This window comes from Pithys albifrons, chromosome 4 (assembly GCF_047495875.1).
Source record: "Pithys albifrons albifrons isolate INPA30051 chromosome 4, PitAlb_v1, whole genome shotgun sequence".
Lineage (NCBI taxonomy): Eukaryota > Metazoa > Chordata > Aves > Passeriformes > Thamnophilidae > Pithys > Pithys albifrons.
This window is the reverse complement of record NC_092461.1, coordinates 11,285,987-11,303,423: the sequence shown is the minus strand read 5'-3', so window position 1 is coordinate 11,303,423 and position 17,437 is coordinate 11,285,987. Positions and strand designations below refer to the sequence as shown.

The 17,437-nt window shown below is 37.9% G+C and overlaps 1 protein-coding gene across 2 annotated transcripts in view; it reads left to right on the top strand.

Moving 5' to 3' along the window:
* RAMP3 (receptor activity modifying protein 3) overlaps positions 1–14,778 on the top strand; it is a 42,258-nt gene extending 27,480 nt beyond the window's left edge. For both annotated transcript variants that reach the window (XM_071553429.1, XM_071553430.1), the window contains one exon: positions 13,631–14,778. In XM_071553429.1, the coding sequence (XP_071409530.1) occupies positions 13,631–13,886 (256 nt within the window). In that variant the 3' untranslated portion in view covers positions 13,887–14,778. The remainder of the gene's footprint in view (positions 1–13,630) is intronic.
* Positions 14,779–17,437: the final 2,659 nt, after the last annotated feature.

The following is a 17,437-nucleotide window of genomic DNA, read 5'->3' as shown; positions in this document are numbered from 1 at the left end:
CATGACTCATGACAGGGAAAGAAAGAGTGAAGAGAGTCTCTGCTTAGAGTTGCTCAGTCTCTCTCTGATGTCATTTATAAACACTGATGGCAGAGGAGCCCAGAAAATGATCTTCAAAGGCCTTCCTTTCATGAAAGAGAAATGGATGCCTACGTATTTTATACTTGTCTTCTGTTGCATACTTAACTCACTTGCAATCTTATGTATCTTATCACTCCGACAGTCCTTCTTAAACTGAGTTTCCACACAGGCATGCCAATTTGGAGTTGTGTAAGTGCATTGCCAATCTAGTTTCTCATAGATTCAAAGCAAATTGTGCAGTCCTTTTCTTTATCCGAATCAATAGATGAAGTAACAGTTCATAACTTAAGATCCACAAGATAATGCTTTTGTGTATTTTTCAGTGTTTCTAGTCCTCTAAACATTTCTTGACGGGACAGATCAGCTTCAGTAACTGTTTGCTAGTGGACTGAAATGTAGAATTTGATTGTTCTTGTTGATCTAGTTAAGTGTCATCTATTATAGTGTGAGGCATTCTGTCATTTCAAGCCAACACTACTGTTGCAGCATTTGTCTCACGAGTGTGTAATGTTCCATACCTGCTACCCTGGGAGCTCCCAGTCAGTCATTCTGTGTTTGCCAGCCAAGGAATAACTGGATTTAGAGTCCAAGGGTGAAATAGCAATTTGTGTTTTGGAAGAGAGTTCTAGCAAAGTAGTGCATGTAACACATGTTAGATTTGTTTTTTCTGTTTCAGAGAGAATTGATTGTAACAAACTTTTTCCTACTACCCCACATTTCTTTTTAACCCACGGAGCCCATTCTCATAGACCTAAGAGTCCCTAATTTCCTGTGGGGCAGTGGCTATGTGACACTGCTTTATGGCAGATGGAAGGTATTACAATTACGATTTTTCCAAAGTTTGAATTTTCAGTTCTTAGCTGAATAGAAGTGGGCAAAATTTTTCTTTAACTATATGTCTGAAGCAGATTCATGGCAAGTATGTGTGTGGCTGATAGAACTCCCTGCTTTGCTCTGAGCACGGTCCAAGATCTATGCCAATACTGAACAACTGTTCCTTTTTCTATACAGCCTCAGTATAGTTTTCCCACAACACTTCACATGAGAAATGAATTCTGTAAAGAGAGGCAATAAGTTCCAGTCCCATTGAAGTTGATGAAGGAGTCCACCCATGTTCTGTACAGATGTTGAGGATTTGAAGAAGGGATTAAGGGAAAAAAAATTGAGTGACTAAAGCCAAATTTGATGTAATGTTCTGGAAAAGTAATCCTAAAGCTGTTTCTCAATCTTAAAGTCAATGGGAGTTTCGCCTGTTACAATTTGGCCCAACTAATCTAATCATAAAAGTGCCTAGTTTTCAAAGAAACTTAGTAAAACATTACATAAAAGAAAGCCAGATGACATTAAGATCAATGGGAAAGCAAACTCTGGAAGACAAACATGTGCAGTCCAAGATGAAATTATATGCCTCCACTTCTCAAAGCTTGGAGCTAACCTCTGCTGGCTGAGTGTATATGTAAGAACCCTCCAAACTGAGTCATTTTCTTGGTCAGTTATCTTAAGTTTTTTTCGTCTTCCCTGTTGACTGATGCAGGAAGCCTGATCTAGATACTGATCAGTGATTGCATCCAGCTGCTAATGTCAAAACTTCTACAGAAGAGGAGTGTAGTGGGAAAACCACAGAACCACATAATGGTCTTGAGTTGTAAAGGACCTTAAAGATCATTTGGTTCCAAGCTGTGGGCAGGGACACATTCTACTAGACCAGAGTGCTCAAAGCCTCATCCAACCTGTCCTTGAACACTTCCAAGGATAGGGCATCCATAACTTCTCTGGGCAGCCTGTTCCAGACAGTAAAGAATTTCTTCCTTATAACTAGTCTAAACATACCCTCTTTCAGTGTCAAGCCATATGCCATTGTCCTGTCACTACATGCCCTTGTAAATGATCCAGCTCTCTTGTAGGCCTCCTTTAGGTACTGGAAGGCTGCTAGAAGGTCTTCTCAAAGCCTTTTCTTCTCCAAGCTGAACAACCACTTGCCAGTGGTCTCCACTTGGCATTGTACCCCTGACTGCAGCTCTTTGAGTGTGACTATCCAAACAATTCCTTATCCAACAAGGGGTTCATCTGCAAAACAGGGCCTCTTCAGTTTAGAGACAAGACTGTTGTGTAGTTCAGTGTCATATGCTTTGCACAAATACATGTAGATGATGTCTGTTCCTGTGTTATGCAAGACCTGGAGCTGCCTGAAACTGGACCTTTGAGTGACCAGCATGTGTGGTTTTAGAGCCAGAAGAGTAAATCATTAAAGAGAGTCTCTTCTTCAGTTGTGCCATGTAGAAGGGGCATGTCTGTATTTGTGTTAGGATTTGTATCCCTGTGGACAGACTAGTACATGGGTTAGGCTTTACTCTGGGCAAAGTCATGATAAAAAGGCTGCAAATCAGAAATATGCTTGCACAACAAAAGGTCATTTTATTGTTTCTTGGTCTCCAGGTTATTTTCTGCAATGTTTTTGCCTAAAGTTTGCCTGTGTCTGAAGAGTAATTCCTTTTTCCCCCTGAAGATTTACTGAGAAAGGGAACCAAAATTCCTAATCTAGCTTGCTGTAAGGCTTCCCAGTTTTGTCAGTCCAGATTTTGTTGAAGAAAATATTCTTTGTCAGCTTAGTGTCTCTGGAAGGAAGGTTGAATAAACCTGCACTTTATGTGGCCTTGTGTCTGTGTGGCTTATTTCCCACTAAGTGTTGTGGGGTTCAGAAGAAGGGCTGGTGTGGTGCATTTGGTCTTCTTTGGTAAAAACGTCTTTCTTTGAGCTTCTTGTATAGATACAGTTGTTGATTTTTTTAAACTTTCGGCAAAATGCAGATAATGTTGATATTTAATCCTTTCTACTTGTATTTCCTTCACCTCTTTACGTATCAAAACTTACAGTAATTTTGTATTAAAAATCTTTCTAAAATCTCCTAGAGGTCATGGCAGCAGTGCAGAAAGGCTGGCAATAGTAACCTCCAAGAACCTATTATTTTCCTTCTGTAAGTCATGCCTTTCTTTTCAAAAGCAAAGCAAAACAGCTTATAAATCAGTTAAGTGTGAGCAAATAAAACAATGGAAAAGAATGTTGTGTTTGAGCAGTTGTGTTGCCATCATTCTAGTAGCTGACAATAGCAATTTTTCATTGCAGAAATAGTAACCTTTGCCATCTATTATTTAAAAAATTGGGAATGAAAGAATGCTAAACTATATAAAATCTCACCAAATTCCCAGGTACAGGGTTGTGCTGAAAATGTGTACGTTCATGTGCTATTTGGGATCAGCTGTAGGAGACACAAGTTGCTGTGAGGCTGATGCAGTCACAGCTTGTCCCTGACTGGGGCTATAGTAGAATATCTTTAAGAGGAACTGTATTTCAGGTGAATCTCCGTTACTTTCATAGGAAATATATCAGCCTGGGTTTATATTTTGTAGAATAGAATATGTCCTGATGCATATGAATAAAGTGGTTAGTTTGAATTCAGCCACCAGGGTTTGACATGAGGGAAGAATGCTTCATTTCCCTGTAACTGCTTTCCTCCTCATAGATCCAGAGGTTGAAATATGGTTCCTTAGTGCAGCTATGTTTCACCTTTACTACACGGGACAGTCAAAGACTTTTTATACAATATATGGTTGTGAAAATAAAATAATAATAAAATGTATATTTGATAATGCCAGGTGAGGCACTGAATAGGCTTATGGCTTTAGATATTAATTTCTAATATTTTTTTCTCTCTAGTGCAGAGTTACAGCAATGCATTCCTAAACCCATGTCTGCTGTGGCCATGCTACATGATGCAGAAGGGTGGTGAAAAACATTAATGAATTTTGAATTTTAATGAATTTTTTGACTTCTGAGTTTTAATAATCTATTAAGAACGCTGGCATTGATGAATTCTGTGCTGACCTGTGGACCACTTTGCTTACAAATGCAAAGCCTTCACTTTGTTCTGCAGTGTATTGTAGACACAGCTGTGCTACAAACTAGCAAAGCCTTATCATGTTTTCATCTCATTTCTTGGGTTTTTCTTTTAGACACTGAAAAGTACTGCTTTTTGCAAACAAAACCTTGCTTTGAAGAACTTCCTTGAAACCAGTAAAGGGGTATAATGTAGAGGACAAGGGAAGCTGCTAAATTTAACACAGAAATTACCAAGAGCTCAAATTTGGATAACTAAAGCTATGTATTTGTTATTTATACCACAATATGTGTTGTAATTGCATGTCTACAAAAGTCACTGCTCAGGGATACCAGTGCTGAAGAATGGATGAAGAGACAATGATTGATATTTGTTCTTCATCAAAGATAGTTGTTTCTTTCTCATTAAACCACTGGAGATATTGGATCTTCCATTGAGAAAATAATGATCTCCATATCATGCCACAATAGTGTGCTTTTTCAGCCCATTCTCCATCTCTTTAAGGTTTTTAAGAACTCAAACCTTCCTGTTCTTCAATTTACAAAGAATTTTGGAAATCTTTGTGAAGTTTTATCTGTATGAGGAAAGAGGAGGATCTTCTGTGCCTGCTGCTAAGTAGGAAAAGAACTACCTTTTCATTAGCAATAGCTGAAAAACGTTCAGTATTTAATATCAGATATCAGTTGTTTGAGTGCTTTGTCCTGGGTTGAGCTGGCAAAACGCCAACTGTCCAGGACAGAGTGAAAGGGTTCCTCCTCCCCCCAACCAGCCAAGGGAAAAAGAAGAGAGAGAGAGAAAAGAAAAACCCTCAAAACCAGGTTTATGCTGAAACTAACTATATGTATTTATACAGAAAGGAGAAAATTAAGAGGAAACTACAATATAACACACACTTACACAAGTTACATATATATAACAAGGAATAATTTCCCACTTCCCAGTAAACACAAATTCTACCATCTTAACTACAAATCATTCTAGAGAAGTCAATTCTTCAGAGACAGACTTAAGCAGAGAGAAAAGCTAAGAACAAACATTTTACTTCCCTCAGATAACATGATGTTAAGCCGGTGCTCTGGGCTTGGGCCTCCCCATCCCTCCTGGGACAGCAGAGTGTCTTGCTGGTACCACAGCTGTGAAGCAACTGCCCAAGCCACACCCACACACCAGCTCTTACCCCTTTTGAGATGATGCAATATGGTATGGAATACAATATTATTGGCCAGAAGAAGTCAGGTGTTAGCTTGCTCAGTCCAGCTCAAGTCAGCTGACAATTCCCAGGCCTAGCTGAACTTTTAAAACCTAAATTTAGGCCCATCTGGCCAAACCCATAATAAATAGTGCTTTTTTCAACAAGTTTTAATGTTACCTTTATTTTTCATGAGTGTTTGATTTCAGGAACAGCGAGAAATCTGGCATTTGCAAGGAGGTCACCAATGTAAATATCAATATTTTAATATTAAAGTTCTAAAAAAGTTTTCAACATAGGTGAAGTTAAAGTCTCAAAAAGACACCAGTTACAATACTTATCAAGGTTGCTGTGAGTCAAATTGATGTGTACTGCAGTAGATGCCTTGGACTAATGGCTGGTAGTTTGCACTCACAGGGTGCATCAGTATGTCAAAACGTACATTAGCAAGTCAATTAACAAATAGTTAAAGATACAAGAATATAATAATCCTAATAAATAAAGTCCCTTGCAAACAATGGTGTAAGCAATTTAGTGATGTTAGAAAGCACTCTGCTGTTAAATCTCCGGCCTGGCAGCTGATACACCATTTCAACACCTTTCCTGAGCTTTTTGAATTTTATTGTGGTAAGATCAGTAAAAGAAAAGAGTCTTCATGGTACTTATTATTAAAGGCTGTATTTCAAAATAAGCAATGCATAAGACTGCTGTCTAAAGTTGCTTAGTGATAAACCAATATGGTGTAACTTGATAGGCTAGTATGAGTTATGCAGTGCATATATAATGAACAATATATTTTTAGAGGCAGTGAAAACAAAAAGATAAATGTGTTATGAAAATGGAAACTAAATACAAACTTCTTGGATTCTACTGGTTTGCAAAACAATTTATACATTCTTGTTTTCTAAGTGGATCAACCTCGGACATATAATATCGCAGATTAGCTCAGTGGAGACAAAAAAAGAGTAGATTTTCTTGCTCCAGGTTACATGTGGTATTAGTCATGTGGTTAACTGTTGACAGCACGATGACGTATCACTACTATGTTCTGTATTCAGGGCCTTGTTTCAATTACAGTGTATTACGCAAAAATACTTTAAAAAGTATTTTACATGGTTAATTGCCAAGGTTCTGGTATTTTTATTTATCTTTGCAAAATACATAATTCAGTGTTAGAAAGTAGTTCTGAGACAAGAAATGCAGTGTTCTGCACTCTCAAGTAGATAAGTCACTCCTTAGCCTGTTGTGTAATTTGCAAAAGGCAGACACACATGTTGCTAGCAGTGTTGACAAATTTGATGGCAGTATATAAAATGGCTGTAGTACTTATGAAAAATAAGAGATAAAGCAGCTTTGTAAAATTAAAAAAATTCTCTACAATTAATGCTGACGTAGAAGGGGTGGAAAGACAAAGTTTGCCAAGACATAGTGCATGGGTGAACAATTAAGAGCACTATTCTTTCCAGCTTTTCAGAAACTGATGTTTTACTTTTCTGTCAGGTATACAAATGTTCTTCATACATTTCACTGACTGCTAAATTATACTATTTCCTATTAAGGTGTCAGGTTAATACATAAACACAGAAATGTTAAAATGAGCATTCTGGCATCTAGAACTGTGTTCTATGTCTTCCTGTGGAACTAGGAGTTATCACTGAGGCTCTCAGTCGGATTTTTATCTTTAGGAAGGTATCTTAAGAAGCAGGATGATCTGAAGATGGTGTATATAGCACATAATTTATCATGTTGCACTGTAATCTATCGTGGATTTTCCCCTCCTATTACCAGGGAATATATGTACACCTAATGTATGTGTCTAGTCTGATATGTAGTATACAGGTGTTAGGTATTGGTATTAATACTTATAAAAAATACGTAAAAATAAGATTTTTTCCCTGCTTCTGACTATTTCTGTGCAAGGAAATGGATAGGTTTTTTACCATCACTGTGGTCATTGTTTTCATCATCTAAAGAGAAATTTGATAAAGGTTCAGAAAAATAAAACTGCTGCTTGGCTACTCACAGTGGTTAAATTAGTTCTGATCCTTGTCTGGATCTGACAAGTGGTTCCATGACGTCTTCAAACCCCCAGATTATGTACCCTCAGGTCCAGGTAGGAGCACCCAGTACCTCCCCAAGGCGGGGAGTTCCACAATGGGTGATCTCACTCTGTGAGTCATGGGATATTTTGGAATCATTGATGGCCCATTAGCAGACACACCTCCTCAGGCTGGGTGTGAAGGTGCTAACGACTCCCTGGAGGGGAGTTATCACAGCTCCTGTCTCACAGGTGTCTTTCACACCCAGCTCACATCCCAAGGAGTCGGGTGTGCCCTGGGCAGCTACTGCAAATGGTCCATTGTTGTTGGGAAATGAATCGAGGGTGCAGAATACATAGCTTTGGTCACCTCCACACAGTGATAAACTGGTCCACCTGCAGAACTAGGACAGCATATTTGCATGTCTGTCACTGACTGTGGCATATTTGAATGTATTTCTTGCCTAGCTGGCTTTTTTTGTGATGCTTTTTTTTTGCTACACAGAACAGGTGTGGGACTTACCTGACAAATGTACTAGTTGTCCTGGACTCCATTCCTTGTCAGTGGAAACTTAAAAGTAAGGTGTCTTAAAAGATAACCTGTGCATCATGCCCCACAATTATTTCAGATTTTCCACTGGCTATAAAGGCAATGTAGTTTGTAAGCAAGTAGAAGTTTGATTTGAAATCTAACCTGGCATAAATAGTAGGAAGGCACTTTCAGATGATGTAATTAGTTTCTCAGGACTCTCATCTGTGTCATGCTTGGCCTTTGAAGAAGGATATGCACTAGAAAATGCTAGTGGTTTTCTTAATGACACCGAGGGGAGATGCAAACCCAATGGGAAAGAAAAAATACCAGTTCTTAGCCTGGTATTGCCTTTGCCCCGACATTCTGAAGTATTTTCAATTGAATAGAAAGTAAGTGATTATAACAGAAAAAGCAGATGAGGCAGCAGAGGTTATGCATCTGTGATTTGCAGCACTGAGAAGTATTTACTAGAAATCAAAAGATGATCTGATCATTTGGGTCTGAATTTTGGAACACTTCTTGCTTCCCTTCACATGTTTTAGTACAAAGATTAAAGTTTCAGATGTAAAATTTTAAATATTGATGAGTATAGCAGTGCAAAATCTTGTGATGTGTTTCAGTGCTTTCCCCCAGAAACATTCTGTTTCCATTCATGAGAAGCCCAGGATGAAGGGCTTTCAACTAGTTGAACAATTTGACAAAATCTTTGAAACTTGATCCATAAGTAAGAGGTTTTAAAATTTTCCTTTCCCTTACAGAATCACAAGCCTGATTTGTTTGACTGTAAGGGATAGGTGCATAATGGTTCTATTAATGATATTAAGGACATCTTTTTCCACACATTGTCACTCATGGCTACTTTTATGACTTGCTGTGCTTACTAGAAGTTGGGTATTTTTTTTCCCTTTCTCCCATATACACATGTTCATTTCCTTCCCTGTGTTTTGTAGTGCATTATTTTCTTCAGGCTGAACTCTATACTGGAGCTGCACAAAATAGATCTGATTTGATTAGGGAGGTAAATATGTGTCTATGAGAATACTTGTCTTGGCAGAAGATATGTGATTAAAGCAATAGTGAGATACAGCCATGAATCTCTTTGGAGAGATGTTGGATGAGAAAAACTCTGAAATATCCCACCATATTAGTTGTCTTATAATGGATTATAAAACTAAAACTTTCCTTTTAATATGATGGGGAAATCTCAGGAGATTTGAATCCTCATTTGAAGTTCATCCAGACTGTTATACCCTGAAATTCTCTATAATCTGGCTGCATCTCACGAAAGAATATGCTTTTTATTTTTTTTTATGTTGTTTGGTACTTCCTGCCTCCACAAATGCTGTAAGAAAAGCCTTCCTCATCATATGATATTTGTTATTATTGTTATTTCAGCATTTCTTATTCCAGACGGGGTGGAGGTTACAAGGACGATAATTCAATTTAATATATGACTATGTATAAAGAAATTTTTGGTTGAACCATCTGGAGGAAAACAAATGGTTTTGAGACATCTTTACTGAAATACACCACATGAGTTGTAGTGTCCTGGAACAGTGCCTCTAGATTCCTGTCCAGGATTGTAGAGTAGCAGAAGGAGTGAGTGTCCCTCGTGTATCTGTTACCTGATTTGCATCAAGACCAGTTATGCTAGAGAGAATTTTTCCTGTGTTTTCTGAATACTTAGTGGACTCAAAATAACAAAAATTACTCATAGTGTATTACATGCGTCTGGCAGTACACTTCCATAATTATATCACTGATACTGAAGCTGATTTATATAAAATGGGATGGTGAAATTGTGGTAATTGTTTTGCTTTTTATTTCCTGACCTATCTCATTCAGCAATGGCAAAACATCCCTGACTGCCTGTGTGCTGAGCATCTCTGGGGTGGTCTGTCCATGAGTGCTGGAGAGGTGGAAAAAGTCTCCTACTGGAACTGACAGGGGGTCTACTGGCTGCAGCCAGAAAATGCCTTCAAATGTTTGTCTTAAGTAGCATATGTGTGGTATTAGGCTTTTTGAGAATTGTTTGGGAATTTTGGAAGCAATTTTGCTTTGGAAAATGCTTATTTGTTGAAATTCTTAATGCAACAATCTATTTGTTTTCTTGGTCTCACGAAAATTTGGAGGGAGTTGTATATTTTGTGTTTTTGTAAACCAATCATCCCTGCAGTTTTCCTGCACAGGGATGTTGAGGAAGAAAGAGCAAGAATTCACCACATTCCTCCCTGGAAATGTGTGAAACTTTGGATGAGATTCAAGCCCCCTCTTAGAGTGAGAAGTACCCTGATTGATAGGCAATTGTGTACCCTGAGATGGATAAGATATAATACATCCAGCTGTCTATTTAAATAGTTTGAGTGGACATTCCATGAAACACTGTCCCATTAAAACAAATGTATGCACTAGCATTCCTTATAGTAACTGCCTCTTGACCAGGTTCTTGGTTATAGGTAAATATACATAAATATGTTTTCTTCTGGGTATAATACTCACAAAATAAAATTTTCCACAGTTTTAACCAAAAAAACCAGCAGCACAGTTGTTGTTATCTGTTTTAGTGGAAACACAAAGAACACGAGAAAAAGTGTTTGTGCTCTGAAAATGAAGTATTGTTCTAAAATATTTTAAATTGTCTTTCATGACAAATATGTTATAGCTCTGAGATTTCTCCAAAAGGAATTGTTTTTCATGTTCTCTGAAAGTGAGTATTTTCAATAATATGTGAAGTTGGTTCCTCAATAAAAACTACCATTGTCCTGACTGTATCAGAGAAAAGCACATCTTTACAAGAATTTTGCTGATCAGAGTATCCTTAGATTTTGTTTTTTTGGTATTGAAACTCACATTAATTTTTCAGCCCATGCAAAACAAAGCTTGTGACCTGGCTTGCAGCAAGATACTTTTTTAAGTCCTTATATCTAGCCTGAAAGAGAGGAAAATGTGACTCAACACGAAGAATAAGAACCTTCCCACACTGCGTTATAGTCCGAGAGGTGAAGGAGCTTGAGCTCCAGTGTGTTCTCCAATGACCTGTCATAGGAATAAGTAAAAACTGTCATTTCTTGCTCTTTCCTTTCACAAATGATGTAACTTCTATGCATTTCTGTTGAAATATCTCCATTCAGAGACCACGATATTTTTGTGATAGTCTTTTTATTATACAGAATGAAAAGTTTGCTACTCCAACCTTTACCATTCCAATAAAGAGAATTACATAAGGCATAAGAAAATTAAGCATAGGAATATCGAATTGGAATTCACCATCCATTTACCCCCACCTCCCTCTTATAAAAGCCCAACTTGCAGACTAATTGATCAGCTACAAAACACCCATGCTATGGTAATGTAAGTTGCTCCCTTCTGAAGCAGTTGTTCCGCAGTACCATGCAGAGGATATATCTTTTTTTTACATGGACCGTCTGTTGCAGTGCATAAACTCTAAATTACATAAATGTGTAAGTGAATTCAGCTTTGCTGGCAAACATGCAATTCTCCAACAGATGAGATTTTCCCTTATCTACGTACTCACAATTGTAAAATCAAAGTGCTGGTAGGGGACTTAAACTTTAAAATACAATATACCTCTCAAGTTATTTTTATCTGGCCTTTTGGCAATATTTAACCAGGTTTTTCTAGCTATGTTGTACTTCAAATGAAAAATCAGTGGGAAATATTTTTTATGCCATCTTAAAATTTATGAAAAAAGGCTGCAGAATTCTTGGAAGAACAGTGAATTTTCTATAGGATTTTACACACAGAGGAAGAAAAAATTGTTTTTAAAAATTATATAAGTAAATTTTTAAGTTTAGGGTACTTTTATGCTCAGATGACCAGGATTTATTGTTGGTTTTGTTATTGAGTTGGCTGTGGCAGCGGGAGGCTGAAGCAGCCATTGATGGCATGAGCATGGCCTGGAGCAGGGCTGAAGCAGAGTCCAGCACTCTCTGGAGCCCTGCCTGGTGTCTGTGCCAGATGCAGCACTGACCTGCCTGGGCAACTGGATGCTCCTTCATCTCAGCATTGTAGTCTGTTGAACCTTGTAGGCTTGCCTTTACATGGATTATTCTTCAGGTCCTGTGGGACTGTCTCTCCCACATTCAGCTGGACATCTTCAGCTTCTAATTTAGTCCAAGGGCATAATGAATGCTACCAAGTCGCTTGGAAGAATGACACTATTAAAATAGCAAACAGCTGATGTTTGTATTTTATTTTTAGCTTATTTCCTGTTGTTTTCCTGTGGCTGCTGACATCACAAAAGGTTCCGTTCTAGTTGGTCTGCTTAAAATACACATACATTGTGCATATATGTCTCTTAATGCCAGAGTTTGGGCTCATCGGATAAACCCTGAGATTAGCTCGGTTGGTTGAAACTTGGTTGCATAATGCCAAGGTCATGGGTTCAATCCCCTATGTGGGCCATTGACTTAAGAGTTGGACTCGATGATCCTTGTGGGTCCCTTCCAACTCTGAATAGTCTGTGATCCAATGTCTTTGCTAATGAATGAAGTGGCATCAGCTCAAACTCCTCAAAAATGACACCTGCAAGGAGCTTGCAGAAGGGCCTTGCTGTGAGACTGTTTCTTCTTCTGTCAGCATAGCCCTGAGCATTTACAGGCTTGGCAGCCTGTATTCTCAACCTATGTGCTTGTAGCATGGGCAAGGATATATTTCACCTGACATACAATACACTTCAATCTTGACCCAAACACTAAATGTCTCTCTTCCACTACTTTACAGCAAAGGATACAGTCAACATTAGTCCCCTGTAGGACCTAATGACAGAACAAGTAATTTGTCATGAGTCACCATATTTATACGTACTGCAAGGGAGGATGGAGTCTTCAGATAATAGTACTCCCTTGAGGTGTCATGGGTTTCTTGTCCTCTTCTTTCTATTTTTAATTTTCCTTTGAAGTGAGTTTATTGAGTCATGCAGGACTGAAAGGAATGCAACAGACAATAATTCAGCTTCCTTATTTCTTGCCCTTTCCATGTACTGACCAGACACTCTTAGTCTTCTTGATTTCCGATCTCCTCCCCCATATCCAATCGCTTCCTGAATTTCTTTGACTTACGATAACACTACAAAATCCATGTGATTACTCATTTAGGCTTATTGTTTCCTATTTTTTCCTGTGGGGTAGCCAATTCTCATAAATATGTTGTTCCTGGACACATAAATTTCAGCACATGCTGTGTTGAAATCAAGTGTTAGGTATTACAAGAGGTTCCCAGTCTTTCATGAGCAATGCAAACATAATTAGAAATGATTTATTTATTTTTTTCCCTGCTGGGAATTTGCTGCAGTTGGAAAGAAGAGAAAGTTTATGAAAAGCTAAATTTCTGTGTGTTTATTTTCCCATTATCTTCCCACTGCCTGAGGGTGCAACAGAACCAAAATTTTTACCCAGTTGTGAATGTTGTAGCTCAGTCCCAGTGTCACATCATAAGTTTTGGCACAACATCATGTCCAATTGCAGCTGAGGCATGAATTATCCATATTTTGTTCAAAATGTCCTGTCCTTGACACATTTGTGTGTATGCTCATTAAAGAAACTGTAGAGGTCTGTAGTGAGGGAGTTCTGTTTCTACATAAGTGGCATTCAGAGGCCCTGGCTGTAGTGGCAGTGCCCAAAAGACAAGTTTTTGACCACTGTCCATCCAGAATCTCAGAATTTCACATGTTGTGTTTGTGATTGTGAGTCAGTTCTGCTTCTGGCTCACTGTGTAGTATTTGGTGTCCACAGCTTCCATGAAAGGTCCTTCAGCAGAGTATCTACATGACAGACACATTCTTAGAGATTTTCTATGGCACATTCTGAACCATTCTCTAAGTGTTATTTCATGTACATTCTATCTAAACTTCTGTTAATTTTCTTATTCTCCCAGGTATTACGACAACTTCACCCAGTGCACAGAACGTGAAGCCAACAATGCAAGTTGCTTTTGGCCAAACCCCCTTGCAGAAGGTTTTATCACTGGAATTCATAAACAGTTCTTTTCAAACTGCACTTCAGAAAAGGTTCACTGGGAAGATCCACCGGATGAAATTCTCATAACTCTGATCTTGATCCCAGTCATGTTGACATGTGCCATGATAACACTGGTAGTATGGTGCAGCAAGAGAAGTGATATCCTGGTGTAAGTTCTTCCTCTGGGCTTTCTTTTTCCCCATTTCCTTCTTCGAAAAACATTAAGAAGGGAGATCTGCTGAAATGGAACCCGTGAGATACTGAGGCAGAGACAATGCTCTTGTGAACAAAGAGCTTCCTGCTGCTGCTGCAAGTCACTGCTTCTAGCTTAACCATGGATGTTGCTGATGCAAAATCCTACTTCCATCAGGCTTCATCATCATGAAATTCACAGGCAGCTCCCAGAAGAGTCCCCAGGCAAACAGACCTCTTATCTGCAAAAAGGGTAAATTTAGTTTCTTGTGGGTAAAGCTGGCTGGTGAACTAAGTTTTGCAAAACTGTATGGTAAGTGTATGTACACATGGTGTCATATTGACTGTGGAGGAGATGATATCTCTTGACGTTTTGTGCAGAACACTCAAGGTTTCCATCTGTAAACCCTTGACTTGGACAGATCACTGGCAAAGGAAATGAACATGGATGTAACCAAGTGGCAGCTTTTCCTGGAAGATAGTCAAAATGATCATTATCAGGAACTGGAAGTATTGTTCTGGCAAAGAAACTATTTATGTGTCCAGTGACTGTCTGCACAGGGAAATTATCATGCCACAGTATAAAATAGTTTATAAAATTCCTTTAAGCATGGCTACTTGGAATTGTATGTCTTACAAAGAAACTCTGGGAAGATAAACAAGTCTTATTTTACAGAGCTGAAAATGTGAGAGGAAATTGGTTGATTATAAATATACTAAGGAGTAATGAAGAAACTTTCATATGCCAGACTCTTTATTTTTCCTCTTTTATAATTATTATTCTTGACGACTTGTGTTCAGTCTATAATCCCCACTCTCACTTCAATTTGTGCAAGTGATATCCTACAAATAAATATGAAGGTGTCATGTTGATTGAGGTGCCTTTAAGAGTATTGTGCATAAATAATTCTTCATGCCATGAAGAGTGTGGGAACAAAAGTATGAACATCAAAGGTTGGAACAGACATAGGAAAGAGAAAAATTCAACTCAGAAATCTTATTCTATAAGAAGTTATTCCTATGTAACAGTTTAAATAAAGATCATATGTTCAAAATAAAACAAATTCTGTTTGTGTTGCAAGCCTTCCTCTTCTGTCCTTTCACAAAAGGCCATTCAGTTGAATGCTTTTCTACTTCAAGTGTACAATATTTGTTACAAGTGACTCTTCATTTTTCTATACCTTTTGCACACAAATAAAATAATGTTGAGTGGCCAAGTAATGGTGTTTCATATCTCTTCTAGTTAGATTTTCTCCTTTAACATTCTGACTCAGTATTTGAGACTGAAGTCTGTGTATGAAAAGCATTTCCAGGCTTGAATTGAATTGGAAGTGCTCCCTTTACTAGAATTGTTTGTATGTAGATAGATAAGTAATACCTATGAGCTGCACTGATTTGTTTTCTCACCCTTCCACAAGGGTTTCACAAGGGTTGTGGGATTTTCTAAAGACTCATTTTCGTTCTCTAGATGCTAGCAGAAATTACCCTTTGTAAAAAAGAAGAGTGACATGATTTACTAAGGATTTTGGTTTAGTTTTCTATTTAACTGTTCTTTTTCTGCATTAAAATGCTTTGACCACCAAAACTAATGGTGAAGTAAAAAGCATAACACATTCATTTTATCCAAAAGATTGTTTGGTTAAGCATTTTTTGTGGGCAAAACCAAATAATTTTATATTCTACGTGGAGTGTAATCTTAGTCCTCATTTTACTTTAAGTTTCAACAAGCTTCAAAGCAAATTTCTTAAAGTTAACATTTCAACCTAATTGCCATGTTTGATGCAGATTCTTGATCAGTTCTGGCTCATTTGAAACTGTTTTCTTCTGATCAACAGGTCAGCTGAGAGATACCAGTCATCTTAATTCAATATAAAACAGATAGGCCTTGGTACTAAAGAAGAAATCTTGATGACTTCATACTAGTAGATGTGTATTGTGGTCTTTAAAAGAATACTATGTTTACATGAATTCTGTTTAATTTCAAAAGAAAATCTAGTACAAACTTTTCAAAGAGTCTTAAGAAACGTAAGATCCAAAGAAGACAAACTAGGTTTTCCTTCATGTGCCATGGAATAGTAGGAAATCTGAAGACTATTGAGGCTATGACCTTGTCTTTAGCTAAACTCTCAGCAGAAGATTTCAAAAGGAGATGGATAGTAATGGTGCATGATGGGTGTAGTCCCTCAGCACCACCTGTGCCAAGACCCTCAGGGCAGAACCAGGTGTTCATGGGAAGTTAAAAGTTTTGAGCTTGCTGTGAAAGCCACTGCTAGGAACTGTCTGGAGACAGTTTAATGTGGTACTGCACTTGGCTTTGAGAGATGTGCCTTTTTGTATTGCCTTATGCTGAGAACATCACCAAAGCAGTGGCCTCACTGCTGGGCTGGAGACAGCCTGAAACATGGGGTTGTAAAATATGTGTCTTTGTAGTGGTTCCTGAGAGTGTGCATATACAGACAAGACTACCAGGCACATTACTGTCTTTTTTTTGGAACCTGCAGGGTGACAGCAGCATAGCTGGAATTACCCCTTAAGATTTGTCATTCAGACAATCTTGTAATTTATCTAAATCCTTCTGGGTGGGGTGTTTTTTTCTTTATAGGTTTTTATATTTAGAGTGTAGGCATCTACACGAAAATAGGCTTTCTTGTATAATTTTCATCATATTCTAAGGGAGACACTTGTTTTTGGTGAGATTAATGGTCAGAAATGCTCTCTAGGAACCATCAAATGGATCCTAGTGGCAGTTTTACTGTAGCCTCAGCTACAAAGTAGACATCTAAATTATAAAGTATGTTAATCATACTCTCAGGCACCTTGGTCCTCTTATTGTTCATTGCCCTGTTTGAATAGGGAATAATCTCAACGGGGTGCTATGAGGATAAGAAAGTGAATGATCACAAGTAACTTAAGAAATAATCAGTTGTAGAACATATTTGCAGCAATCTAATGATTCAAAACAACAGCAATTAAAAATCAATGGGAAATACATGCAAGGAGAATTTGCAGGATTCAGTCCATTTGGCTAATTGTTTTTCTTTGTTGTTGCTTTTTTATGTGCAGTTATTCTTTTTTAAAAATTAATGGACTGGAAGGGAGAAATATAAACCCTATTGCAGTTAAACCACAGTCCTATACATGCTTGAAAAGCGCCATTGTGTTTCTCATCTCTGATTAACATTAGCATGAGTCTTTTGTCTTCATTCTCCTGCTGCTCAAAACAGCAGGAGAATGCAATTTTTGCCTGACAGTTCCAGTACCATTAAAGATGCAGAATGACAACAGTGGAAGCTTTTTAGCACAAAACTGCTTAAAAGTGAAATATGTTGAGTGACTTGGAAATCAACTGAACTATTCCTGGAAAGTGCACCAAGGGAACATGTATATATACAGACAGTGAGTGGGAACACATAGTTCCACTGGCACAGCTAAACTTTAAATTCTAGGAGGTTATGATACATTTAATTTCTCACCTCATGAAAACAACCTCATTTAACAATTAGTAATTCAAAAACAACTGAAGAAAAACTAA